General features: G+C 32.5%; 2 protein-coding genes and 1 long non-coding RNA gene across 3 annotated transcripts in view; 1 reads left to right on the forward strand and 2 right to left on the reverse strand.

Moving 5' to 3' along the window:
• LOC133179235 (serine/arginine repetitive matrix protein 2-like) overlaps positions 1-7712 on the reverse strand; it is a gene marked incomplete at its 3' end in the record, with an annotated part of 14144 nt that extends 6432 nt beyond the window's left edge. Inside the window, exons 1-2 of the mRNA XM_061314025.1 lie at positions 7577-7712; positions 229-2599 (exon numbers count right to left, since the gene is read on the reverse strand). Of these exons, the coding sequence (XP_061170009.1) occupies positions 229-2599; positions 7577-7693 (2488 nt within the window). The remainder of the gene's footprint in view (positions 1-228; positions 2600-7576) is intronic.
• A 2924-nt stretch (positions 7713-10636) lies between these two features.
• Positions 10637-11186, reverse strand: LOC133179381 (uncharacterized). The gene is made up of 3 exons (XR_009720108.1): positions 11153-11186; positions 10950-11054; positions 10637-10848 (listed from the first exon to the last, which is right to left on the reverse strand). It is a non-coding gene; the product is annotated as an uncharacterized LOC133179381 (long non-coding RNA).
• A 165-nt stretch (positions 11187-11351) lies between these two features.
• LOC133178993 (eukaryotic translation initiation factor eIF1-like) lies at positions 11352-24666 on the forward strand. Its single transcript, XM_061313662.1, has 4 exons — positions 11352-11514; positions 17930-18090; positions 21885-22016; positions 24335-24666. Exons 1-4 carry the CDS (start codon positions 11478-11480, stop codon positions 24347-24349), a joined length of 345 nt encoding a protein of 114 aa, XP_061169646.1. The 5' UTR covers positions 11352-11477; the 3' UTR covers positions 24350-24666.
• Positions 24667-27658: the final 2992 nt, after the last annotated feature.

Consider the following 27658-nt stretch of genomic DNA (forward strand, 5'->3'; position numbering starts at 1 on the left):
AAAGGGAAAATCAAAGAAAATGAAATAAATAGAAAATTCAATGTTTTGTAGTTGAATATGGAATTTATTTCACTCATGGGAGAGGATTTTTTGATATTTTCACTCGTGCTTTGCACTCATAAAAAATACAAAAAAAAAATCCTGCCCCATTTATGAAATAATTTCAATATCCAACTACAAAACTGAATATCCTCTATTAGTTGTACCATCTGGTTATTTATATATTACCTGTAACTGCTGTCTTTGGTGATTCTGTTGGATGATCAGGTGAGTACACCTCCGCATCTGTTACCATGGGAACAGCTGTGGGAGGTCCACTAGACACATTCGGTGACAATGTATCGGCTTTCGTCTCTGACCATCTGGATTTCTTCTTCTTATCAGACAATGTGCTTTCTGTGTCCTTTGACTTATCAACAGTAATAATTTTGACACTGTGAACTTTAGAAGGTAGAGTTTGACTAGAATTACAACTGTCTGTGTTTGGCTGAGGAGATGACACGTTGAATGTATGGGGAGTTGTGACTTTCTGTGTGTCCTGATTGTCTGATAAACCTGAATTGTTTTTAATGCTTGTGATACCTTGGTCAGATTCACTATTCACACTCAGAATGTCTCTCTCCTTAACATCACTAACTTTACTCCCATCACTTTTTTCTGGTTTAGTTCTCTCTTCACTTTTTCCTAAACTCTTTTTGTCCTCATTAGACACTTGTTCACTAGTACTGTCTGTTTTGGGACTTGAGGACACTTTTTTAATGTCTAGTTTATTCATGTCTTTTTCAATACTCTCACTCTTATCTCTCCTCCTCCGTATATCTTTCTCCTCCACCTGTTTCTCTCTCTCCAGTTCTCGTTGCTTTCGTCTTTCCTCTCTCCTTGCTTCTCTTTCTTGTTGTTCTTTATAACGCATGTAGGAATCCCTCTGTTTTGGCGTCATCGTCTCCAGCATTAATGCCACTTTATCCTCTGCAGAAGGTTTATACAATTCTCTGGATCCACCCTTATGTTTCGAATTGTCTTCTGCTTCAGTTTTTTCTGTCTTCTGCAGAATGTTTCCTTTCTTTGTTCCAGATGCTCCCTGTTTGACACTGAACTGGACTTTCCCTGCATCTTGTTTTAATTGCTGCAAAAGGAATTTTGAGCTTGGTTTTGTCTTTGGTTTTGAGCCTTCTACCACAGATTCTGTCACCTCTCCAGATTCTGTCACTTCAGTTGCTTTCTTTTTCATTGCTATTTTCTCTAGAAGCATTTGTGCTGTTGTTTTCACTGGTGCTTTGCTTTCTAAATTGTCGTTACTGTCCTCTTTCTTTTCAGAATCAGTGTCTTTACTTTCCTGAATAGTGTCTTTGAATGCACTAACATCATCTCTGTTTTCAAAATTACTATCTTCACAAGTATCTGGTTTTGCTTTATCCACTGTAGAGTCAGAAAGTTTATTATCACAGATTTCTTGTTTACTCTCAATCTCCAAGAGTTCAGCAGTTGGTGAAAGCCCCACTAGAGGAGTTGTTTCTACCACAAGAGCCTTCTCTCCAGAGGGCATTATGCACTCGGAAACATTTTTCACTTCCTCTGGCTCAGCTGGGGATAATGCTGGCACATCCATATCAATTAAAGCTTTCTTCTGTGGTAGTGTAATGTCCATGTTTGAATCATTTAAATCCTGTGTTATTTGTGAGTCTGTTGGCATTGTGGAAGAAGATGGAGGCAGTGGAACATCTAATGGTGGCAGTGGAATATCAGGTGCTGGTGGTTGTGGTTGAGGGAGAGGAATGGAGGATGGTAGAGGAGGTTCTGAGGGAGGTGGTGGTATAGGAATATTGGGTATCTGCTGACTTGGATCCGGTTGATTTTCTGCTGGTACAGGTGGGAGAGGTGGATTTTGTTGGCTTGGATCAATTAGCTGTTGGTTTGCCATTGTTGCCATTTGTTTATTTTTGTATTCCATTGCAGACTGAGCCCATGCAGCAGGGTCAGAAGGCATGGAACTTTGTGTTGGACCCTGAGGAATAATGGGTGGTGTACCATAGTTTGGAGGGGGCCCACCCTGAGCATAAAATTGTGAATAGTCATAGCCATAAGAGGGATCATAGTATCCTTGTTGATATGGCCCTTCCATACCATGATACTGGGGCAGTGGTCCGAATGGTCCACCAGGAGGAGGCCCATGAAATGGTGGTGCTCCCCCTCTTCTGTAACCTCTCCTCCCCCTCCATCTCCCTCTGAAGGGGCCTCTTCCTCTGAATCCACCCCTGTGTGGTGAAAATTCACTCTCATCCATTGGATGCATAATACCCTCTTCTGGGATGATTTCTGTGGTTGGTTCCTCTGCTGCTTTCTTGGGTGGAATTTCTACGGGCCCAGGCTTTATCTGAGTTGGTGGAAATCCCATGGCTCCTGATTCTAGAACGTTCACTGGTGGAAAACCCATGGCTCCCGACTCCATTGCATGGATTGTTGGTTCTGATTCAGAATACTCTGTGTCCATACTTTCCACTGGATCCACATCATCTTGCTCAACTGCACCCCACTTTTTCTTTTTCTTCTTCTTCTTTTTCGACTTTGGCTCTGGTAGAACAATTTTCTCTGGGAAATTCTGTAAAATGAAAATATATTTTTAATCACTGCTAAATCTATTGTTTGCTGAATTTCTTCTTTTTTTAATACTAGCTGTAGTAATCAAAAAGACACCAATTTTTTTTAATTCAATGTATATTTCATATGATTTTCTTATGCTTTTAAAGAAATGTGTTTGCTTTTTTTTCTCTCTCTCTCTACACACACTTGATTTAGTTTACTAACTTGAGTTTTGAAATTTTTTTAACACTTTCACTTAATTTTTTTATTTCCTAAAAAACATTTTGCCAGATCAATTGAAAGTACAGTAAAACTCAGTTGTAAAAAACTTAGTTAAAAGAATTGTCTTATTAATCCCCTAGGACACTGTTTACTATGTTTCTTATATGGATATAAAGAATCTAGGTTATAAGGAAGTAAAATTCAAAGTCCCAGTGACTTCCTCATAACCGAGTATTACTTTCATTACTATTCAATAGGTATTATCATGATTTACAGTTCAAGGAGCTCTTTAAGAAAGGAGATACATTAAACCTGCATGATAAGGACAATAATGTGACTCAACAGAATGCACTGTAGCTCATGACAAAACAGTGGATTTCTTTTGTAAAACAAAGCACAAGTTTAAGTACCTCAAGATCAATTTCTTTGGAAAAAGAGGCATGACTTGAATATAAGCAAAACATGAAGCATTAATCACGCTAATAAGAACACACATGACTTGTGATTATTGTTTGAGGTTGAAATAACTTGTTTTCTCATGCATGTTGTACCCCAAATTCTTGCAAGATTTCGACTAAGCTTCCTGGAGATTGCACTAAAGGGAAGTTATTCCAGATAATTGTGATTAAACCTACTGGACCTCTTGGGTAAACTCTGACAGCAATAAAATATTACTACAATATGCAAGTTTCGAGATTATAGCTCTCCAACATAAGAGATGCAAAAAGTATCCATATCAGCATGGAAGTGGGACAGGTTGTCGATGTACACAAACGTGCATAAATAAATGGACGATGGCTAGGGCTTTTAAAATGTATTTAATGTTATGAAAAGATTATACGTGAATACATGATGTCAAACAGTGATGATTTTGATGATTATATTGATCTATACTTAATATGTTTTACAAATCTACTTTTAATTAGGGTACTTGAAATCAAAAGAACCCTCATAGTTTTTTGTGAAAAAGACTCTTCCTTGAATACGAACCTTTTCTAAAAAGTTGATGGATCTTTTAAAATTATTATAAGGGGAAAAGTCGCTGTGTCATTCAGAATGCTGATGTGCAATGATCAGATGCGCATGTATATTGGAAATCCACGTCTCTTCCCTTGTCTGTTGTCTAATCCACTGATATTTTCTATTTATTTCCAATTTTTGGTAGAAAAAATAATTGATGCCATTACTAAAATTCGGTTATTTTTGAGTTGATGAAAACATCCCTATATAGACAGTTATGATAGACCGGTATATCGAAGATGTAACGTATCCAATATAAATAACTGTCCCACCTGTCGGTTTACGCAGATGGATCTTTTAAAATTATCATAAGGGGAAAAGTCGCTGTGTCATTCAGAATGCTGATGTGCAATGATCAGATGCGCATGTATATTGGCAATCCATGTCTCTTCCCTTGTCTGTTGTCTAATCCACTGAAATTTTCTTTTTATTTCCGATTTTTGGTAGAAAAACTAATTGATGCCATTACTAAAATTCAGTTATTTTGAGTTGATGAAAGCATCCCTATAGACAGTTATGACAGACCGGTATATCGAAGATGTAACATATCCAATATAAATAACTGTCCCACCTGTCGGTTTATGCAGAAACAAAACTCCCCTCCATAACAAAAGAGCGCACCAAGGGAGATAATCTCAAAACTTGCGTATTGACTCAGTCTTTTTTCTGAAGACAGAATTTTTTAAGCATCAAGAGCAATGTTCACTTAAGGCCTTTTTTATCCTTTAAATTTCTGAAAAGTCATAAGTGCTCACTTTAAATTGACAATGCATGAAATATCACTTGGACTTTTGGCGACTGGGTATCTATTGAAAAATAACATATTTTTCTTGCTAGTCAATGCATTTTGAAATCATGCATTGCATATCCCAAAAATTTCTTCAAAATTGGCTAAAAATTCAAGCTTTTATTCAATATTTCATTTAGAGCACAACTTCTGATCCAAAATTTGCAATAATTTAATGATAGAACTGTTTCTGAAGATTATAAAACATGTTTTTTTTGGGGGGGGTCAAGGGTATGCTCAAATTTTAATTCTTTGCTGAAGGTACTGAAATATACATTTTCTGCAAAATTCAAGAATATTACAATTTCATAAAGCTAGTGATGTACCGATTAATCGATTAAATCGATTATCTAATCGAAATGGTCCCAGATTATAGATAATATTATAATCTTGATAATTGATTACACAAAATATTAGTTAAAAGCAAATTATTCCTTTGATTTTTGATCCATTCTTCTCTGAATTTAACTAAATCCTAAATTATAACAATCTAATAAATGAACCCAATGATACAAAATATTTCAAAAATGTATTCTAGAAATCACTCCAGAATTTCTAACCAATTTATTCTTCATTCAAAAATGAACAAATAAAATATTTGAAATTGATCGATTTTTAATCGATTATAGTGCATGCAATTATTCAGATAATCGATTATGAAAAAAATCCCGATTTCCCATCACTACATAAAGCCTATTTTCCAATACCTGAACTCTCAGAGGAAACTTTTTTTTTTTTTTTTTATAGAAAATGAAAGGACTAAGTTTCTACTTTATATTGATGTTTGAAATGGAACATAGGGTATTAGTCAATTACAGCAAATATGCTGATAATAAATTGGTGCTTACAGCAAAGTAATTTTCATTCCCTGTTGCTTTAAAAAAATATTGTGAACTTAATGGATCCAATGAACTACGTTGATTAGGCAAAGAAGTAAAATTGTCTGTCCTTTGCACTTTGTTATGTGTTTTACTGTAATTGGTGTATCGACAGGACCATAACCTAGCTCTTTGTTTAATTTACCACCTTCTCATATTTGCCACCTTTCACATTCAAATATAATACATTTTTTCCATTTTAAAAATGACGGCAAGGAAGTCATGTACAATAGTTTATGCATTGTACATTAAGGCAAAATATCAGAAATTTTATTTAGCCATCATATTTTCCTTCAACATTTTGAATTATTTTTAAATGTGAGCAATTAATCATCATGCTTTTAATTAAGTCTTTGAAAATGTTCATTATAAACTCATAACTAAAATTTATTTATAAAACAAGATATATCTTTGCATATGACTATAAAACTGACTTCTCAATATATTATATGTTAAGTATGCATGCAAATGATATATATATATGTCACTTTTAAATAAATTAACTGCTCAAAACAATTTTTTCATGGATTACTATCAAACTTTGAGTGTACTGCAAATAAACTTGGCCACTTCTATTGGAAATTTATACATTAACTAATAAAAAAAAAATAGCATGAAAATAAATAATTATTTAATTTTTTAAAAAAAATAAGAAATCTATTTTTAATTCTTTTTTCATGTAGCTAACAGAAAGATAAAAATATAAGCATCTCTTTCTAGTTCATCTTTCTCACCAAGATTAAAAAAATCTCTTTGTGATTGTCTTATGTATTTTTCCTCTATGGTAATTTAAGAATAGAAACAATTAGAAAATGCTGCCCAACTGACATTTCAAATCCAATATTCAAGATTTTTTTAACAATTACATAATTTTTTTTAAAATTTTCCTCATTAAATTTGACTGAAAGCTATTTTACACTAACATTCCATCCCAAAGGAGTTATCTACTCCTGCCTTTCATAAGCCAAGTCCAGACAGTATGTATGCATCGTGTTATATAATTAGTGTCTCATGTCATATGTCACGTGACTTAAAACCTATAGTTTGCTTTATACATTTTTCTGTTTGAAGTTGAAAAATATAAATTTTATAACCATTTTCCAGGACATCCTCTGGGGTAGGGTGGGGTTACAATAAGGAGTCAAAGCTTTACAGAAGAATATAAATAATATTTGTATAATAAAACTTACAAAAATCTTATCAAGAACAGCACAAATATGGCTTATTAAAAGCAAGTGTCCTACAATTACACTGAATGCATATCAATATGATCTGTATTTCAGTGAAAACAATTACACAAGTTGCAAGCTGTCTGCTTTAAAAAAAAATTCCAGTGTAGATGTGAATCCAAGCAGATTGATATACCGATACATATACATAGAATCTTTATACATGTACTATAAAGACATGGTTCAGAAATTAGCTTTTCACACTCACATGCACAAATATGCATATCATTCATACGAGCTCTCTACATAATCTTTAAAATTTTATTTTCATGTGCAAGTCTAATCATAAAAAAAAATCCTGGAACACGTCATCTCCTCATGAGTTGGATGTATGAATTTCAAGTGGCAGGTCGCCTTTGTTGTTAAACTAGGTCAGTAAACACACACACTGCCAACCAGAGTTTAGGCAGGTTCATAATTTACACAGGCTATTTATAGATAAAATCCAAGCACTGGGATCTAGATTTTAACTTTGTCTTAATCATGATTGAGAATTTTTAATTAAATCCCCCCTCCCCCCCCCAATATTTAAATAGTACATGCAGTATTTCATGAAAACTATAGTAACACTTACAAAACTAAAAAAATAAATAAATAAATATGGCAGACATTTTTCTTTAAATAAAAAGATCCGGTTTGCTTGATTATCAGCTATACTGCCCTCAATTTAAAAAATACATCAGTAAAACTGTAACAAATGTCATCTTGTTACAACTTATAAAACATAGTTTAACTCAATCTTTAATACATTGAAAAAAAATACATATAAATCAATATACATGTATTAATAAGTGATCACTTGAAGAAATTTTTGGTTGTTTTATAGACTCACTTGCAAGCAAGTATACATATTTTCTAACCTGTGCATCCCCTCCTGCACCCTCACACATTTTTTGGAGCCGTTTCTGGATGTCTGTCATCTCCGGGACAACAGGGGCAGGATAGGAACATTCTCTCGGAGTGTCCTGGCTTTCCATGATCCTACAAGAATCACATAAACTTCTAAACAAGGTTTATCTTTTTATACTTGAAGAGAAAAAATTTGTTGAATTTTTTTATGCCATTTTGAAATCATTTTCTACAATAACACATATTATCTAACAAAGTGAGCTTGTATCACATTACATTTGTAACATATTTCATGATTTCATCAATGTGTTATATTTTGGTTTTATTTTAACAAATAGAAAACAAAGCATCAATATTCAAGTTTCTGTTCTGACACCTTGCAAAGTATTTTACTTCTTAATTTTCAAAACTTTTATGCAGATCCTTTAATATAACAATTTCTATTAAACAAAAGGCAAAAATTAACTACATGTAGTAATGTTACAATATATCTGATTGAAATAAATACATTATTACCCACAGTTTATGAGTATTATTACAATATTCTTGTCATTACAAAACAATAATAGCTTGTGGATGTCTACCAACTTGGTGAAATAGGTCATCCATATTGATTTTTTGCGCTTTGAGCAAACTATCACCATGGATACAAATGCTTCATACAATGCTAAAATGAGGCTCTTAATCAGGCAACAAAATGGTGCTGGTATTCATGGTATTTCCACATTTTCCCCATAGATAATGAAATATTGCAGCATTGGTATATCCTGTATACAGATAATCACATAAAGTATATATCTTAATTAGTTTAACAGATATGCATGTACTTTTTTGCATGCTAACATCACTATTATAAAATAATTAACCATAATATTATAAACCTCAACAATGACTTTGTCTGTGTTTAAAATTCTTGAGAGGACATTATTTTTTAAAGATGTTTGCATGTTAACAATCTGTACAAAATAATTAAGAATTATCAACAAATGAGAACATGCCTTCATTTAACAGTAACACAATGAGTAATAAGAAAGCACTGTCTGATTACTTCCTCTGATTGTGTGAAAATAAGAAACGTCAGCAGAATGCTAGGCTAAACAACACCCAAAAATATTATGTGTACAGAAAATGTGCTTAAAATTAAAGCCATTTGTATTGCTCAGCATTTAAATATCAATTTTAACATCACCTGTTACTTTAGACATTAACATACAATACATAATGAAACTGCTCCAAGTTCCTAAATCATGAGAATTTTTTTTTTTCAAAAAACTTCTCCCTAAACATGCACATCTATATATTTTTTACCTGAACTTCAGAGTTATAAAGAATTTTAATTTTTGATTTTTGGAAAGAAATGTTTAGCATATTTTAATGCCTAGCATGCCATGTTTTCAGAGCATCAAACATGCACATATTTAAATTGAGGTCTGGTTATAACAAAACTGTGTGTGCTAATTGGAGCAAATCAAGGCAATCCTGTGGGCCAACAATAAAAAATAATTTGTTTGTTCTCCAACCAACCCATCAAAATCGCCCCCCACCTAATCATTATTTTTAATACTTCAATTTTTTTTTTTTAATTTTGGGGGGTTTATAGGGAAACTGACATCATCATTTTAAAATTAAGGTTTAAAATTTCTCTAGGATGCTTTTTTGATTGAAAGTTTTTATAGCAATAAATCTAATATATTAAATCTGTCTAGCTGTCTAGTGTGTCAAACACAAATATCTTCTAACCAGTGTATAATGAAAACATCAATGAATTTTAAGTCTCTTATTCTTATGACAATTTTCAATTTGTAAGATACTGAAAAAAAAAATGTTAAAAATGCTAAAAAAAAAAAAAAAAAAAAAAAAAAAAAAAAAAAAAAAAAACCCTACCTACCTACCCACCTTGAAAAATGTGGTTCAAAGTACATCAAACAAAAATTTTTAATGATGGCCATAAGTATCATTCACACACTTCTGAAGAAAAAAAAATTGTTGGTTTTTATTTCAAAAGAAAGAAGCACCTACTGGTATTTAATTAATTTTAGATAAAATAAATATTTTCTACAATATCAACTACAGATAATCATGACCTACTTATAAAAATGCACAAAAAAGAATTTTCTTTGACAATAACATCAATATGCAAAAATGCAAATTATTCATTTCAAAGTTTCTCAAAGTAATCATAGTTTCAAATGACTTGGCTGTTGTTGTTGACAAATTCCATTGAAGAATTCATGGCCTTCTGCCATTTTGCTGTCCTTGAAAATGAACAACTACACTGATTGACTAATACAAGTTTCCACACCTAAAATTATTTTTCAGTGATTAAAAAAAAAACAATCATTGTAATGCATAAATCCATACACAAATGCTTTTGAACCACACTCCTTAATAAATTTGTTTTGCTTCAGATACACTGACAATTATGTTTATCATTGATAACATTTCCTCTCGTCCCTTACAAATTTTAAAGAACACTTTATTGCTGTGCTTTTTTATAGTTTCATTTTAAGCACCTTTATCATAATATGCATTTATCAAAATTTTCCTATAAAATAAATGCTGTGTTTAAAAATATCTTTCGTACTCTTAAATATAAAAACGTCCACAAATAAAAGATTTTGTACAATGAATTTTGAAATGAAGCTTTTATTCTTCCAGTATACAAAATATGTCATTCCCCCAGAAATCTTTAAATCTTAGTCTGTATATTTTTGCTTAGGATTTTCCATTTTAATTAAGTTAAAGAATTTACCAAATAAATGGAATATCATAAATTTCATCAGTTTTTAATTGGCAAAATTACATTAGATGCAGAATGTTTTGCATAAAATTATTGTTATTGCTGTCATCAACTTAAGTTAATGTCTGGAAAGCATCCTGTTCATTTTTATGGATTAAGTAGCTTCAGCATTATTGAAATGTACCTACAGTCACTGACAAGACGAGCAAGTCAATGTTCTGTCAATAATCCAAACAAATAATATTCATATTTGCTTGAAACAATCAATGTGACTATGGTAAGATTTTTTTGTAACCTTACATCAACATCTTATACACTTACGATTTTTGATAACTTGTTCAACAGCTACTGTATGCAAGCTTTACTCTTCGTCATCGCCACTCTCTAGAGGTTGATAAGCGTCCATTTGAAGGCGGTGTTCACTGTGGGCTTTCTAAAATGGCTGGCTAAGACGCAATCATTCATGTAGTGTTGATATGGTTTTATACAACCGATGAAAACGATACTAGGAGTTCTTTCATGCTTTCTGACTTCTTTTCATACCTAAAAAGTTATATATAAGTATTATGCATTGCACAATTGATTATTCCATGGTTTTCTGGGATTATATCTATCTATATAGAGCTTATAACCACAATACATACCCCACGAACATGTTTTCCTTCAACCTTGCATTCAGAGCACGGTGAGGTAAGGAAAAGGTTTCACCAAAAGATATTGTGAGATCGCACGGTTCCTCTGCTAGTATACTATATAAAAATACTTGTCAGATTCTAAAAAATGTAAACACTATTGTCTCTCTGACAGAAAGCAAAAAAGGTAAGAAGGAGCAGGTACTCGTGCTTACCTCGACCCCTAGTTCGCCTCAAGTTTATTTGGGGTCAAACTTTCATATCCGGGTCAATCCAAATCAAAGCTACATATTTTCTGTTTTCACTGTAAGAATATTTTTGGAAATTAACTAACAATACTTATTATAGAGAATATTTATAAAAAATGTGTGCTTTAAAAAAATAAATAAATAAATAATGACGTCATTGAATGTTGTGTATACAGAGCAAGCGGAAGTCAGGGAGATCCTAATAGAAGTCCGTCAAAATCCACTGTCATCCTACTAGATACACGGCTTATTTTTCATTTTTTACCTAATCCGTAAACACAAAAACGTTTTTATGACCACTATCGACAAATCGTTTGGTGCTTCTTTTGGTGAGTTGGCTGTACTTAAGCGATGAACTTGCGTGATTTAGTCAAAAAGTGACAGGATTATAAACAATGTACATCAGCTGTTTTGAGTAGAGTATAACTTCGATCTGTTACAATAAATTGTAGTTTTCCATAAGAAAAAAATTACACTTGCAGACACATTCCATCTTTTACTGTAGAAATGTTCCCATCCTAACTAGTTTTGCAAAGTTGTACTTATCTGCGTAGAATGTCTGGTATAATCCTCTGTCAAGGTGGGGGATTATAATTATATTATAAACAGTAATATCCACACGAAATTTCTTTAGAATTGGGCTGTTTTATGGAAAAAGGAGAGGGGTGCTTGATGTGATCTAGTGTGTTTTTCATGCTGAATCAATTTTAACATTACTTTTCAAACACTTGTCAGACTGACGGACAACAATTTTCCTTTATTAATATGTTGACGGTGTGACCGTTAGGGCGAGCGCAGATACTTTTATAAACTGTATTTAGACCCATCTCTTCAAACCGCACGTGACATATTGTACGTCTAGACTCTGACGTCACAGGACGTCGTATGTAAGTTGCATTACCAAACCAAAGCCTGAACGCTAGCATGTTTTAATGAACGTTTTGTATACTATTTATCGGCATTAAATCAAATCCATTAAATCAAGACCAGTTTATTTTTTGTTGAACTTTTGTTGTCATTCTCGCGAGAACATAGCTTAAACAGTCGATGCATTGTGGGTCCAAAGTTACTGCGGAAAAAAATTCTATTGAATGAATGTGCAGTAGTCCGAATTTTCTCTTTGCCCAGGGGTTGTCGTTAGAGCTCACAGTGACGAGCGGCGCTTCATGCCGCTCGCTATCAATATTGAGATAAAATATTTCTGATCCATGTTATTTGTATGATAACTGAACTGAACCTTAATTTTTAATTTCAACATGACGGACTTGTCAAGTTCAATTTGCAATCTCTGTCAACATTTCTTTCCAGGTTATGTGTTTACTAAAACTGTATATCATTTCAGTTATTTTTAATTCACCATTCATTTTTATGGAGAAGCATACGAGCGTCAGCGTCAAACTTCGTAAATGCTAGCTCGGCTCTTCAACACATCCAGCCTGGTCTGACATTTTGGCCGCTCTCATTTTGTCGAGGATCTTCTAATCGCTATATCATAAATACTATGAAGAAAGGGTTTTATTGACTGGTGTTGTTAAATTAATGTGGAGTTCAAACCCGATTTTAAAAAGCTTTTTTGATGAACAAACTACCTCGTAATAAACATTGTAAGATGGTAAAACGATAAAAAAAGTATTTTCAAAATTTTGCCAATAAAAGTTTTTCAGCGGGTTGTACATGTATTTCACTGGGGCCAATTCCAAACAAACAATAATTTTATTTTGGCCTTACTTGAGAAAAGTTATACAAATCCTTCTGTGCACTTACGCAAATGATCTCCTAGTACTTATCCAGGCTAAAATATTCCAAATATATCCAATGTAAATAGCTTTTATCCAAATAAAACTCCAGCTTTCTGCACAGTTTGAAACTCTTCACCCAAGAAAAGATAACTCTACAACTTCCGTTTTTTCTTTTTTCATAAATTCTATAAAATATATATTCAAATTTTAAAATCAAATTTGGTGTAATAAATTTTGATAATTAAATGACTCTAAAATTATATTATCTTCATGCCAGGCCCGTAGGAAGCAATTTCAGTTTGGGGGGCACAGCAATACATTTTTCAGTTGACAGTTGAGGGGGCACTACCAAAAATTTCCCGACAAGCAAAAAAAAAAAAAAAATGGTCATCAGACATTTTATTGAGGGGGCACAAGCATATAGTATATAAAGAGTATCTATGTTTAATATAGTAATCTATATATCAGCAAAATTATTGGGGGGGGGGGGCACACACCCCCCCCCCCCCCCCCCCCAAGGTTCCTACAGCCATGCATGCTTACCATAAGATGAATATTTTTTCAGACGTTTTACTGTCTATTTAGAATTTACCACTCTCCATACAAAAAGTCCCAAAAGTTCCCGAAAAACGATGGTTGTCGTCTGTGGATGAGTTATCATTTCTTGGGCGAAGAGTTTCAAACTGTGCAAAAGCTGGAGTTTTATTTGGATAAAAGCTATTTACATTGGATATATTTGGAATATTTTAGCCTGGATAAGTACTAGGACATTATTTGCGCTAGTGCATATAAGGAGTTTGTATAACTTTTCTCAAGTAAGTTGTTTTTTGACTTTGTTTACAAATCGTGTCCTACTTTCGATTCTTCTTTTGTGTATTTTTATATGTCTGTCTTTAGACAGGACTTATTATGTTATGGCGTTCATATCCATCCATCTTGTAGCTTTTTTCGTGTCTGGCTCATAACTTTAATGTTATTAGGGCTAGGATTATCAAACTTTGTCAGCTGATACTTCTTGGATAAAAGGTGTGTCGCACATTTAAAGTGGATCGCTCTGACCTTTATTTAAGATGCTATGGCCAAATATGGAAAAATCCTGTCCGGCTCATAACTAGAAAACTGTTGGACTTAGAATCATCAAACTTGGCCAATTTATGCATCTTAGGTAGAAGGTGTGTAGCAACCTATTTCATGGTCACTGTGACCTTTGATTTAATAAGTGAAATAAAAAAAAAAAACTGTCCTTTTACTATTAGATTACACAATCCTAAAAAATGCAAGAGTGTTGCAGTATCCTTATTAAAAAAATGTTAAATCAAGAAAATACTTATTTTTTCTATTATATACTTTACAGCAATCTGTAACAAATGTAATGTTACAAGAGAAATTCCACCTCTCCCATGGGTGTAATTATCAAGCACTGGTCAAGGAGAATTTGAGAACAGAAAATTGCATGTCAAATTAGAGAGAAATTAATGAGTTTAGTGTGAGGAGCTAACTCGTAGAGCATCTCTGATTAAGCAGGTGTTACCTATATCTCTTGGGAACTGGGCAAAAAGAATCAGCCATCTTGGATTAAATAGTTGGCTAGCCTAACTTTTAAAATGAATTTCCTGAAAAGTAATTAAAACATTTGATATTGTATAATAAATTAATTTAATATTGTATAATAAACTAATTTGATATTGTATAATATAATTAAAACTAATTTTACTCGGGAAGGGGTGGGTGGGTGATATTGGAATCAGCATGCCCGATGTACAGTATGAATTGCAGCTTAAAACCAGTCTAACATTAAATCTACAAAAAATCAAGTATTTAAAAAAATGTTTTAGTTATGGTAGATAGTCCCTACAAATCTTAGAGTAATGCAGGAACCTTATTAAAAATGTTGCATGAAGATTACTGAAGTTTTTTGTTTCTTTTTATAAATCTGTGTAACAAATTAAAAAAAAAATCTTTGACTTCAAATTTAATTTCAGAATAACATAAATATGCATTTTTATTGTACTACAAAGCAGATAGTATGTATAGATCCATTCATCCATTGGGAGTAATGAGTGGACATGCATCCAGTTAAAGATTAATTAATGAGTTCAGTATAGGGAGGCTAGCTGTCTCATCATTTCTGTTAGAGGATCTCTGATCAAGCAGCTCTTATCTGTATCCTTTGGGAATTAGACAGAAGAACTGCTTGTCAGTTTTTAGCATATGTCATTTGATGGCCAGCCTTTTATTTTTAATATTAATTTGATATAGATTAGATTAAGTTGTTAAGACTAAATTGATATTGTTTAATTAATATGATATTTTTATTTAATTTTTTGAAAAATTAACTAATTCAGAGCATCATGTCTTGCAAATCTAAAAGCAGGGGGGGGGGGGGGGGGGGGCATTTGTCAAGCTCTAACACAACCAGTTGAGGATCTATAATATAATATTTGTTATAATTAATGCCTACACCACAGGAGATGTATAAACAAATATTATAAGGAATGGAAAAATTCTTGAAATCCTTGTATCAAGGTTGACATGATTTTCTTGCACTCTAAGCTGTTTATGACAATTGAACAATATTTGACGGGTGTATCATGCTGTGGCGGGACACTTTATTATATGTGTAGTAGAGAACAGAGTGGATAAGATGCCCCTGTGCTGCATCTGGCAGTGCATTGAGATAGTTGACACTTTGAAATGGACATTTGTTGTGAAAATAGGGTGGCAGATGGCAGTATGCAAATTTGGATAAAGAGAATTTTATATAGTTAGGTAAAATATTCATGAAAAATAATGGTGATACATGCAAGAATGGCAATGAATCGAATGGCAATAATTCAAGAAGTGACTATACTTCAGGTATGTTTTTCTTCCACTTTAAAGCAGAATTCCGCTATTTAGATTTGCTCAATCCACTGTAAAACTTGTTTTCTGCTTTTTAAGTATCTCAGTATTTTGCGATTATACAGATTATATCTGTTTTTGCTTCACTTTATTCCTACTTTATTGATTAAATGTAACATGAAATTTTATTGGTTCTTGGATTTTAGAAACATTATAATTCAACCAATTGTTGGAAGTTTTACTAGACACATCGGATGCGGTAAAGAATGCAAAAATTGTACAATATGAATGAAGTCTAGAGAATCAAAATTGTTAAAGATGTTGTTAGAAGTATTTATTCAGCCAATTGTTAGAAGATTTATTGGAAATGTTGATCGTTGTAACAGATGAAATAGATATGAAGGGCCCCACTCTCTTTCAAGGGGAGGTAATTAAGAATGAGTGAAAATTTAATGGCATCTTTTAAAAATACTTAAGAACCACTTGACCAGTAGAGATAAAACTTGCCTGAAAGCTTCTATACAGAGTGTAGGTTCAAGTTTCAACTTTGTTCAAATCCTGACCCCCAGATGGGTTGGGGTCACAATAGGCTGTCAAAGTTTTACGTTAGAATGTACGAGGGCCGTTCAAAAATTACGCGGAATTATTGCACAAAAAATATATTTGACGACATAATCAAGCAAAAAGTCACAAATAATATGAAAGAATCTTTTCATATATGGTCATCAAAATTTCATATCAAAATATTGTAAATTGGTATTAATTTCGGGTGATTTAACAGGACATATCATGAAGTCACAGCGCAGTAAAACCTTCAACGTCACGGGTATTTTAAAAAATGGGAGCTTTCATTTTCTCAATGTTTCTCCTTAGTATTTGATATTGTATAGTTTGGGATACCTTATCCACTCAGATTAAACATCCATATACCAACTTAAAAACTACAAAACTATAAAACTAGTATTGTGTGTTATAGTTTGTGTTAAACCCCAAAACTGCAGATATTTCTGAAGTAAAGTTTGACGTCAGTCGATCTCAATCACATTCTTAACAGTCCAGATTAGTGTTTTGCCAATGAACTTCTTCCATCCCTCCCGGATTGCCTTTTGGCTAAGGTCTAACAGTCTAAATTCTTTTTTTTTTTTTTTTTTTTACGTTTTGTAGAGATGTGTCGGAAATTCCACTGGTTTATTATATGTGTCATCAGGCTTATTTGGGGTCTCGGTTGGCGTTTTCCAAGCATGACTCATGATTTGATAAAAGTGCCCTGCTCCGTCAAATCACGAGACGTCATTTTTGCAGTTGATTTTGTAGGGGTCACATCAGAGAAAAATTACAATATTTCTGTTCATACTTCAAATATTATGTCAGAAATCTAAATACTTAATATTACAATAAAAAGAAATTTTTAAGAAAATTGTTGAATAATATCGTGAAATATGAAAAATAAAGGAATAAAATTTTGGATACCGCATTTTTGTTTTTCAACGTTTTTGCCGTGCTCCATATATCACCATCAGCAGTATCAAAACGGTAATAATTTTATGAGATATTACATAAAATCAAGAAAATTTACCTAGAATTTATTGGAATCTTTAAGAAATGTATTCCTGTGAAATTTCAATTCTATATGACATCTGTAAGAGTAAATAATAGCAGAGTTCGCGTAATTTTTGAACGGCCCTCGTATAAGAAAATAATACATTAATCTTTCTGCCATACAGACATCAGTGTTTCATAAAAACATCTTGTTAATTAGGCCTGGATGTTGCAAGCTATCTAATGATATGATACGTATCATGATATGGTCATGTATCATGATACAGTGGTCAATGATTGTCTACATATTTTTGTGTTCTAACCTCCACAGTAGTAGAAAATATTAAACAAATATCTTAACACTGTTTAGATCTGTCTTGTTTTCTGCCATTTTGGAAAATGACAATTTGTTATGTTGTACATAGGTTTTTCAAGTAAGACAAATTAACTTCTACAGTATTGTGATATATACCTCATGATTTGATATGCATATCATGAGCCCTTAGATTAACATGATTGATTTATCACTGTTTCATATGTTTCATATGCTTCTTGTGTTTATATTCAGAAAAAATGTAAAGTTTACATATATTTCAAAATCATGATACATGTTAATGTTTTACAGATCCATTCAAGGAAGCATCAACAGATGATGGTAATGCCGGTGTTCAAGAAAACTTAATTCACATCCGAATCCAGCAGAGAAATGGAAGGAAAACCCTGACAACAGTACAGGGAATTTCAACAGACTATGACCTGAAAAAAATTGTCAAAGCTTGTAAAAAGGCAAGTGCATAAAATTTATTTTATCGACTGATACAGCAGGAGAAAATATTTGTCAGTAAAAGTAATCATGGAAGTCTTCATGGATAACCCTCACTGAAACTAAGAATGAATTTGGGGAAAAAAATCATAACCTAGTAATTATCCATAGCACATAAATTCTGAAATAAGCATGATGATTCACTGATTAATGTAGACAGGGAACGTGTTTAACGTCACCCTAGTAACTCTAAATCTACTGGGGTGAATGTGTTTTGTGAAATTTCTTGCATCTGGTATTATTCATACATTCAAAGTAAAAAAGGCAGGGAAAAGTGTCGGTCAGACTGAGATTTGAATCCAGGACCTTGTTAACTGTGCAGGCTCTCTACCAATGAGCTACCAGGCCAATGTACCCAATCTCCCTTAAACATTTTTCTTGAGGTTTTCCAGGTAAAAGTCTCGCTAAGACTTCTATAGACCACTCATGGGTTTTGTTGAAGGGCACCAAATATAATAGACTGAGAAAAGTGTCTGCTGGACTGGGACTTGAACCCAGGGCCTCTCGCTAGCTGTGCAGTTGCTTTATCACAGAGCTACTATGCCATCTTACCCAATCCCCTTTTTGAAAATGTTTGCTGGGAAGTATCTCTGTTTAGTGTTGGGGACTGGATCTGCCAGTTTTTTGGAGAGAAAAGATAAGTCCTGGCTGTAAAATTTAGCTAGTAGTGGTGTTTATATTTTCTGTGATTGCCTGTTAGAATTGTTTATGGAAGTTAAATGAAGAAAATGTTTCATAAATTTTAGATACTAAAGGAATTTTTTCAATGAAAGATTAATAATGTTTTTTAACCCAGCATATATGCAGGGATGTATTTGATAACTGCCATGTTCCAAAAAATCAGGCATGTACAAAGACACTATAAATAACTGTAAGTAACTGTGTATATTTTGATTCAAAACAAAACCAAAAAAAAACAAGCTTATCTAAGTAATTATGTCACCAACTTGAGGACAGATGTTAATTTAAGATATTATCCATAAACAAATTTAAACAATATACAAATTTGAGACCTTGACCTTTTAACCTCATATCAATAGAGATCTTCAAGTCATAGGGACTTTTAAATATATCATACAAAAGACCAAAATGAATTCAAGTGTTACAGACAGAGGTAAAGATGGACAGACCCAAATTAATATCTGTCACTTTTAGAAAAACTGAAAAGCAGGGGGACAAAACATTAGAAATACAAAAGCATATTTTGTTGTCAATGCCAATGTTATGGTGATTCTGAAAATTGCAAACTTTTAAACCTCTGAATTCAGACAGATCTCAAAGGAAAGGATGAAATTAATTGAAAATGAATTGTAGTTTGGCAACCCCAACATCTGTAGATGTATAAAATAATGTTGGAGCAGGAATATATCTCTGTTTCTAAAGAAAAACAATTGGGTAGGATACTTTCAGTAGGAATAAGCAAGTTTTATGCAACACAAAAGTGTCAGCTAACAAATACTACTTATTCCTCAGAGTGGTGTCACTTTTGGTCATTTCAGATCTCTCAGGAATATGAGGTTTGTTCACTATTAAATAGTGATTACATGTTACCTATTTTGAATTGGATACAAATTAGGTGTACTTTGAAATAGTAATGGTTCCTCCTTAGTTACTCACCAGTTTGACCTATGGTAGACAGAAGAATTATTTCTGGTTCAAAATTAAATTATTTAAATGACTTTGATTCAATTTAAGGACATACGCAATGTACCTTACCTACTGATAAATTTTCAAGATATTCTTAATTTAAGATTATAGTGCCATCAGATGTTCGTAGACAAAAAATCAGCATGCCTTACCAGGGGTTTTGAAAAGATATCAATTGATGAAAATTCTTGTATAATTCAAAGAAAAATATACAAAAATTACTAAACATATATTCTAGATGTTTTGTTCATCCAAACTTGTTTTAGAAGAAGTGTACAACACCATATATAGACGTTAAAATGTTACACACAGTTCCTTTAAGTATTGGAACTCTTCAACTCCAGGGAAAAAGACAAAAGTTCAAACTACGTTGCGTATGTCCTTAAAGCTCATTTTTTTAAAGAAATAATAGTGTAAGAGAAAACAAATCATCTGAAGTAATGAAGTGATACAGTAAAACTGTTATAGCAAAGTTCTTGGGAATCCGTGAATTTTTTTCGCTATGTCTGTAATTCGTTGTATCAATATAACGAGTTTGTTAAAATATATATAACAAATTCACAGTATAATTTTTTCTTCAAGTTTGACTACCGAATATGTTCAGGGAAGTATAAAATACAAGAGTTTTCAGATGATTTTCAAATATAAATACAAAAAATAATGTCAGTTGAATAGTTTAAATTTTGAGATAGGAATTTACTATAAAAGATATAAATTACTTTATTTTGAACTTCTACAGACACGAAATCAGTTCATTATATACTAGGGATGTCAACGAGTACCCGGTTAACCAGGTACTCGCTCGAACGTCCGAGTATCGAATACTAAAATCGGTACTCGGTTACTCGGATGTATATTTTTTTCATATTTCAAAGTGCATATATTTATTAAAAACTTACCAAAAAAATGTGATTTAAATATGCATTGTCCATGTCTATACAGTAATTACCGTCACCTACACCAGTTAATACCCGTTATCGCCTGTGGCTGTGTTCGTGTATATACAGTAATTAATCACTGGACACTGTACACAGCCATTCTCACCTCTTGTGACCCTAATTTTTGAGATGGCTTTCATTATTTGTTTTCAATGAACATCGTTTAATTATGATCTATTAATTATTCTATGATTATTCAATTAGCATACGGAAACGAAATCGGACATACATAGAAATACCGCTACCGATTCATCAGACTGTTCAAAGTGAATAAATATTTATAAATAATCGAAGATTAAAAAAAATTTAAAAGCGCATAGGGTGGAAACAACCATATATTAAAGGAATCACTTTTTAGTTTGCTGTGCATACCAGGGCATCAACGGCAGTTCGAAACGTGGAATAATTTATGCATAACGGTTGGAGTTGTAAATATCGAGAAATTAACATGCTTAACTTTCAGAGTTATCACAAAGAAAGCATTTGCAAACCTAAATAATATACGACTCGCGATCACTACAGAGTCCATTCCCTCGGTTCCCAAAGATATTCTCTCTCGCTAGTCTAATCATTACAAAGTTGCGTCCTTCTCTTCCGTTGACCAAATAGTCTTCATAAATAAGAACTGTAACGCATTTGTAATTATTGGTGTATTATTTGATCATGTCTTTTGTGTTTGTTTGATAAATAAATTAAGTACCAAAAAAAATCGTTTTCGTTGGGCTCGATGTTTATGTACAAATTGTACATGCATTACAGCATGTTATAAACGAAAGAAAAAATCGATGTGGTAAACAGGTCTCAAACTTTTACATGTATAAACACTTTTTCCGAGTACCCAGGTACTCGATCGGAAAATCGTCCGAGTAACCGATTATCAAATATTGACCGATTTGACATCCCTACTATATACGTAAATTTGTCATATTGGTTTCTTTTTAACTGTAAATTTTACAAGAATTGTTAAGAAATTGGCTGCTGATTAAAAAAAAAACCTTTCACTATATTTCATTTGTAAATTTGCTATATTTATCTGTGTTCTTACAAAACAAGTTTTACTGTTATGTTCAATGAACATGATAAGAAACAATCTGTGAAATATAAAAAATGATATATTATTTGCTATGTAAATCGGAAGTGAATGACTGAATGCTGTTTTTGCAACATTTCAGGAATTTGCCTGTAATGGTACAGTGGTGGAACATCCAGAATATGGTGAGGTCATTCAGCTACAGGGAGATCAAAGAAATCGTATTCGAGACTTCCTCAGAGAAATTGGAATTGCGAGGGAAGAACAGCTCAAGGTACGTAGTCAAACGCAACATAATATGTACATGTTTTTATTTTATAATGTTTTTATTTTATAATTGTGTATTTTGTTTTAAAATGATATTATTTTACGTATTAAAATAACTTTTTTGAATCATTTTCAAATTTAGAAATATGTTTTATATAATATCAAAAATTTATACGCTAAATGTTTTTCCCATAATGTCACCAGTTTTGTCAGTCCGTGCTCAGTGATGTGTGCAGAGTTTAACAAATTGAACACACCTGGTGAAATGTCAACATTAATAATCACAAGCTCGTGCCCTGTTTACAAAAACTGAGGCCTGTTCAACAGCGCTTGCGCTCGTGAACATTTCTGTTGGAGGTATAAGGAATTTTGGCAAGTGCTCGTGAACGTTCGCTCTGTTGAACAGGTCTCATTTTACTTTTCACTGGATGTGTTCATTTTGTTAAACTCTGCACACATCACTGAGCATGGACTGACTATACTGGTGAGTTGGTTTTGCTTTCTCACATTTCTACTCTGAATTTTTCTGGATTATAGTTTAAATATTTTTCATTAATACACAACAAAATTTCTACTTTTCTTAAGTATTTTAGGATAAAGTTTACTTTGAGAAAGTGCAAGGATATATCAATCAAATGCATCCCGAAATTCGTAGTTTCAATAATTTCCAGATGAAATAAGTTTTTTATTATATTTCCATGTGAAATGCTACAGCAACATATAAGTCATGTTATTATTTGAAAATTTGAAAAAATATTGACTTCAAATCTGTGTCCAGGCCCCTTTAAAAACATAAAATGAAACAGTCAATCTTTCACTTGAATATATTAACATCCACGGGATATTTTCTCCTTTATTTCTAAAGAAAACCAATGCCGTTTATCAGTTGTTGAACAACACTAGGCATATCACCTTGACAGAGTTCTTGATCAGTGGCTCTTCCATCAATGAAACGTACGACGTACATATCAATAATACAATAATTAATCCTATTTTCAATGATTATTTATACAGATTTAAATACGAGGGTTGTTAGAAAAGTTCGCGGACAAGTTCTATTTTGAGCGCGCTATTTGCATGAAACTGGTTAAACTCTCCAGATAAAAACTTTACCTATTTTCAAATAAATATACAAAGATTTGGTGTTTTCCGGTGATCCTTAAAAAATATACAGCTTTATTATTTTGATAAAACATGCTTCACGGAGCATGCTACTTTTTCGCACGTTTACATTACATATACTTTTTATTGAAATAAAAAATCGCACAGTTGTAGCGCAGAAAGAATTATGATATTTTACCTGTCGCTACAGTGTTCATGAAACGTCACTTGCCGAAATTTTGAATTAAATTGGAGGGTGTATGACTGTTTTATAGCCATTTATAAATAATCAACGCATAAAAAAAAGCCAAGAATGGGAACGTCATTGAACGTCATGGAGCACCGAGCTACAAAAAATTATGTGTGCAGACAGGAAAATGTCTAAAAATAGACTAAAATGCTTCTAGATGCTGCTGGAAATCGCCTGCACGTATAAAGGACAAAAGTATTCAATTGGTAGTAGCTTTATAAGAATGGAAGGATTAACATTTTTAATGATAAACTCAATCGATACCTCAATACCCAACTTATCGTATGGACGTTGCGCCTATGGATTTTGCATTGTTTCCATATCTGATCTCTTAACTGCGTAGACATTTATTTTAAGATCTCACTAATATCCAAAACAGCACAAAAGACATTATAGAAGAAAAGTAACATGTCTTGATAAAGATATTTAATTTTTAAGTAGAAAATAGACAAGAAAAGTCGAAAGAAATGAAAGATATTTAGAACTATGAAAAAGCTTAACGGGTTTGAAATCTGGTTGTCACGTCACTTAACGTCAAGTGATTGCTCCGTGACTCCTATGACCGCATAGTAAAAATTGTTGTAAATTTTCAAAATTTTAGTAAATGGATCTGATTTTTTACATACTAATAAACAAAAGATAGGAATTTAATCAGATATAAGTCATACTTACAGTACACAATAGATTTTCCGTAAATCAATGTGTCCGCGAACTTTTCTAACAACCCTCGTATAAACAATAAAATGTCTTTCTTTGGTTGTTAGTATGGGAATTAACTTTGCAGCTATTGCAGAAAAAAATTTACATAACACGCTTACACGGGTTATGTATTTTTTCTGCAACAGCTGCGACATTAATTTCCGTACTAACTTGTAACCAAAGAAAGCATTTTATTGTTTAAATAAAAACAATAGCTTGGAATGTTGAAGTACATGTGTATTATGCAACAACTTGAATTTTTTTTTTCCTTTCAGGTTCACGGTTTCTAAGTAAACATCCTTCCTTCAAAATTGCTCTCAGCCTTCATCATCCTTCTTGTTTAGTGGATTTCATCTTGTTCCTCTGAAGTACAAGTTGATACACAAATGTGTTTGAATGTTTTCATCATAGTGATGTGCAGAAGTCAGTTTGCTACTGACACTTGCAAAAGCATTATTTATTTAGGACGTTACTCTAACAAAACAGGAAATCTGGTTGTATAATCCACAAGACAATGTATGGTTGAATTTTTATAACTGGTCACTGTTTTCATTTCATGTAAATATTTGCATAATTTCATGAATAAACATTTTTAATAATTGATAAAGTGGCCTCTTCTCATGATTAGAAATATGACTTTAATCTTAGTTGTTTTGATAATATTTAGCCCTACTGGTCAAAGACCACTGGTAATGTGTCAGTTTTTTGTATGTTTTCAATCGGTTTTTAAGGGCGATGCATGAAATGCGAGAGCCCAATAGGAATTACTTTGTGACAGTGTCTGTCCATCCATACTTTTGTTGTGACACCATAACTTAAACGGTTTTTAAGGAAAGACTTAACGAGGTTCGCTCCTGAGCTTTTGAGCAGATTTTTATTTTAACCTATATATAAAAAAATCTGAGTAATGCTTTAATTCTTACAATAAATTTGGATTCTACAATGCCAAATAAACTATATTCAGTTAAAACTCCATGATTAAATTCCATACCAAAAGCATTAAGTGAGGAACTATATTTTGTGGCGGAAGGTTTTTTAGAAGAAAATGATCATTTTTTCTCTTTCGAAGTAAAGTATGTTAAGTTTGGATTCCTATTTTTACATGCAGTCTGCACACAGAGTTATTTTGTGCAGTGAACTGTTTTATACTGGTCCTAAATTATATATTTAATAAACTTTCATGAATTCAATCATCAAATTTGATAAGTAAATCAAATATATTGTGAAAATCAAGAAAAAAAAATAGCCCTAATTTAAGCTCAAAATTAGCACTATTTTAGTAATATCTAAAAATTAACATCACAGACCCCCACTTTTAACTTTCTTTTCTGAATATACAAGATACTTTTAGCCATTCTTCTTAAATACAGTAAAATGTCATTACTTTTAAATGAGTTTTTTGCTTGTTAAATTTGTAATGCTAGCAAAATGAAATTTTTTGAGTGCAAAAAGGTCAAATAATTGAATGTGCGGAGTAATTTAAAAAAAATTTTCGTTGTCAAAAATTTTAATGGGTCTATTCAAGATGAAATAAAACTGTTTGTTCCCAGAACTTATTTGAATAAAAAATATCGGAGGAAAAACTTAAAAAGTTGATTTATGTGTAAGACGTTTTTACAGTGCAAAAAGGTCAAACTAAATGCTCTGTAGCGCCAAAAGAAGCGCATTGACCCCAGTTTTTTGTTTTGATTTTTAATTAAGCTATGTGTATAAATTCTAAAAATATACTTGATAAAAAATTCTCATTACTTTTAATGTCAGGATCCAACCTCCTTAATCACTTCGTTTGTCTGTCTGTACATAGGTTTGAAGGTATAATCCATTACACTTTTGTTATGATACTATAACTCAAATAGAGAAGTACTTTACCATAACAGCAAAGATATATAATTTTTTGGGTCAGATTAATTTTGTCAGTGTAAATGTTTGAATGAAATATCAATATAAAGAACAGTAATCAAGCTGAAAAGTCCATTGAAACTACAAATTTGGAGCAGAGCAAACAAAGACCTCTCAAACTCAGCAAAGGGGGGGGGGGGGGGGGTCAGGTGCCATGGAGGAGCAAGTAACCCCTGTAGACTGGTCACACTCACCATGTGCTACTTAATTGTCATGATCTGGCAAATGAAAAAACCAGTAGACAAGTTGGTGTGAAAAATGACCTAACAATTTGTATGAAAATGTCAGTCAACATTCAACTTAATGATAGATAGTATTTGTTGCAAAGGTCATCGTTATCGACCATAGAATTTGCAAAATGTTGACTTTAAAGAAGACTTGGTGTTTCCTCAACTTATTTGTCAATAGCTTGCCTCATTTTAGATATTGTTCATGCATAGAGCATGCTCTTATGTATTGAGTCAACTAGAATAGTTAGAATAATCCAATTGTGTCTTGGGACAGGCCCTCACCACAGTTAGAATGCCTCCCATATACCCGTAATGTAGCAGAAAATAGCAGAACCACTCTGAAACGATTTTGGAGAAAATTAATGAAGTTGCATTGAAAATAATAGTCAAATTAATCATAACAAACCTTTTTGAGACTGTTAATACCTTTCATCTAAAAATTTAATCCATATAATGGAAGAATTCAACACTTTTTCACCACCGTTTTTTTTTACTCATTTCAAATTTACACACCATGTTGACATTCGGAACTCTCGGGATTTTTCATAGTAAATGCACAGAGTTGGAGTTATCTCCCGTATTTTCTTTGCTACATTGACAATACACGGAACGCATTCTATCGTTAAACTGGGTCCGTAGGACATTTAACATTTTAACGATAGGACATTCTATCTACAACTAGAAGAAAACTCCAAATGCAGATGATAATGGTATATTGCTTTATAAATAAGGGAATTTGAAGATAGATAAGTTGAATGTAAATCCATTACACTTTTGTTGTGATGCGATATAAACTCGGTTTTCAGCATAATATTTTGAATTTTATACAGAGAAGTATTTTACAATAAGAGGAAAACTCATATAAATTTAATGAGACACTGTGATGGAAAAATTGATAAAAAGTAGAATTTTTACATGACACATGCAAATTTTGTTCAATTCTTGAAGATATTAGGTTTCAGAAAATTACAGGTTTCAGAACCTAAAAAATCTACTTTGAAGGAGAAAAATAAAAGTAAAAATAATTCTTGTAAAGCCCAACACAAAAATATTGCTTCACTTTTCCTCTTTATTGTACGCATGTGCAGAAAAGTTGGAAGAATTTACCATGGTGTCAATTCCATAGAAATAGTGTCAGATGACCGAGGATTTTGATACAATCTTCTAAGAAAAAGATGATCAGAACTTGTTCCTAACTTTTTCTTGCTCCAATTCAATGCTGTTTGCAAGTTTCACGCTAAAAATAAAAGACACATTATCTTGACAATGTTGACACTGACGATAACATGATAGATACAACCTTTGTTTTTCTGGCACTTACATTTGCAGTTCTTTTCTTGCTTTACAGTGCAGTTGAACTAAGGTTATCTGGAAACTAATTGAGCATTATTAATTTTAAACCTTGACCTTTGACCTTGAATCAATAGTGTTCTTCAAGTCAAATTCATTGTAAAAGAGAAGAGAAACAGT

Source organism: Saccostrea echinata, unplaced genomic scaffold (genome assembly GCF_033153115.1).
Source record: "Saccostrea echinata isolate AGI-Se365-2 ecotype Australia unplaced genomic scaffold, CSIRO_AGI_Sech_v1 ptg000004l, whole genome shotgun sequence".
NCBI lineage: Eukaryota > Metazoa > Mollusca > Bivalvia > Ostreida > Ostreidae > Saccostrea > Saccostrea echinata.

What these genes read in the sequence shown, in the direction of transcription:
- LOC133178993 (XM_061313662.1), top strand. Translation starts at nt 11,478, where the DNA reads ATGACCACTATCGACAAATCGTTTGGTGCTTCTTTTG. An exon ending in ATCGTTTGGTGCTTCTTTTG is followed by an intron (nt 11,515 to 17,929) that starts GTGAGTTGGCTG and finishes AATGTTTTACAG; the next exon opens with ATCCATTCAAGGAAGCATCA. An exon ending in TTGTCAAAGCTTGTAAAAAG is followed by an intron (nt 18,091 to 21,884) that starts GCAAGTGCATAA and finishes GCAACATTTCAG; the next exon opens with GAATTTGCCTGTAATGGTAC.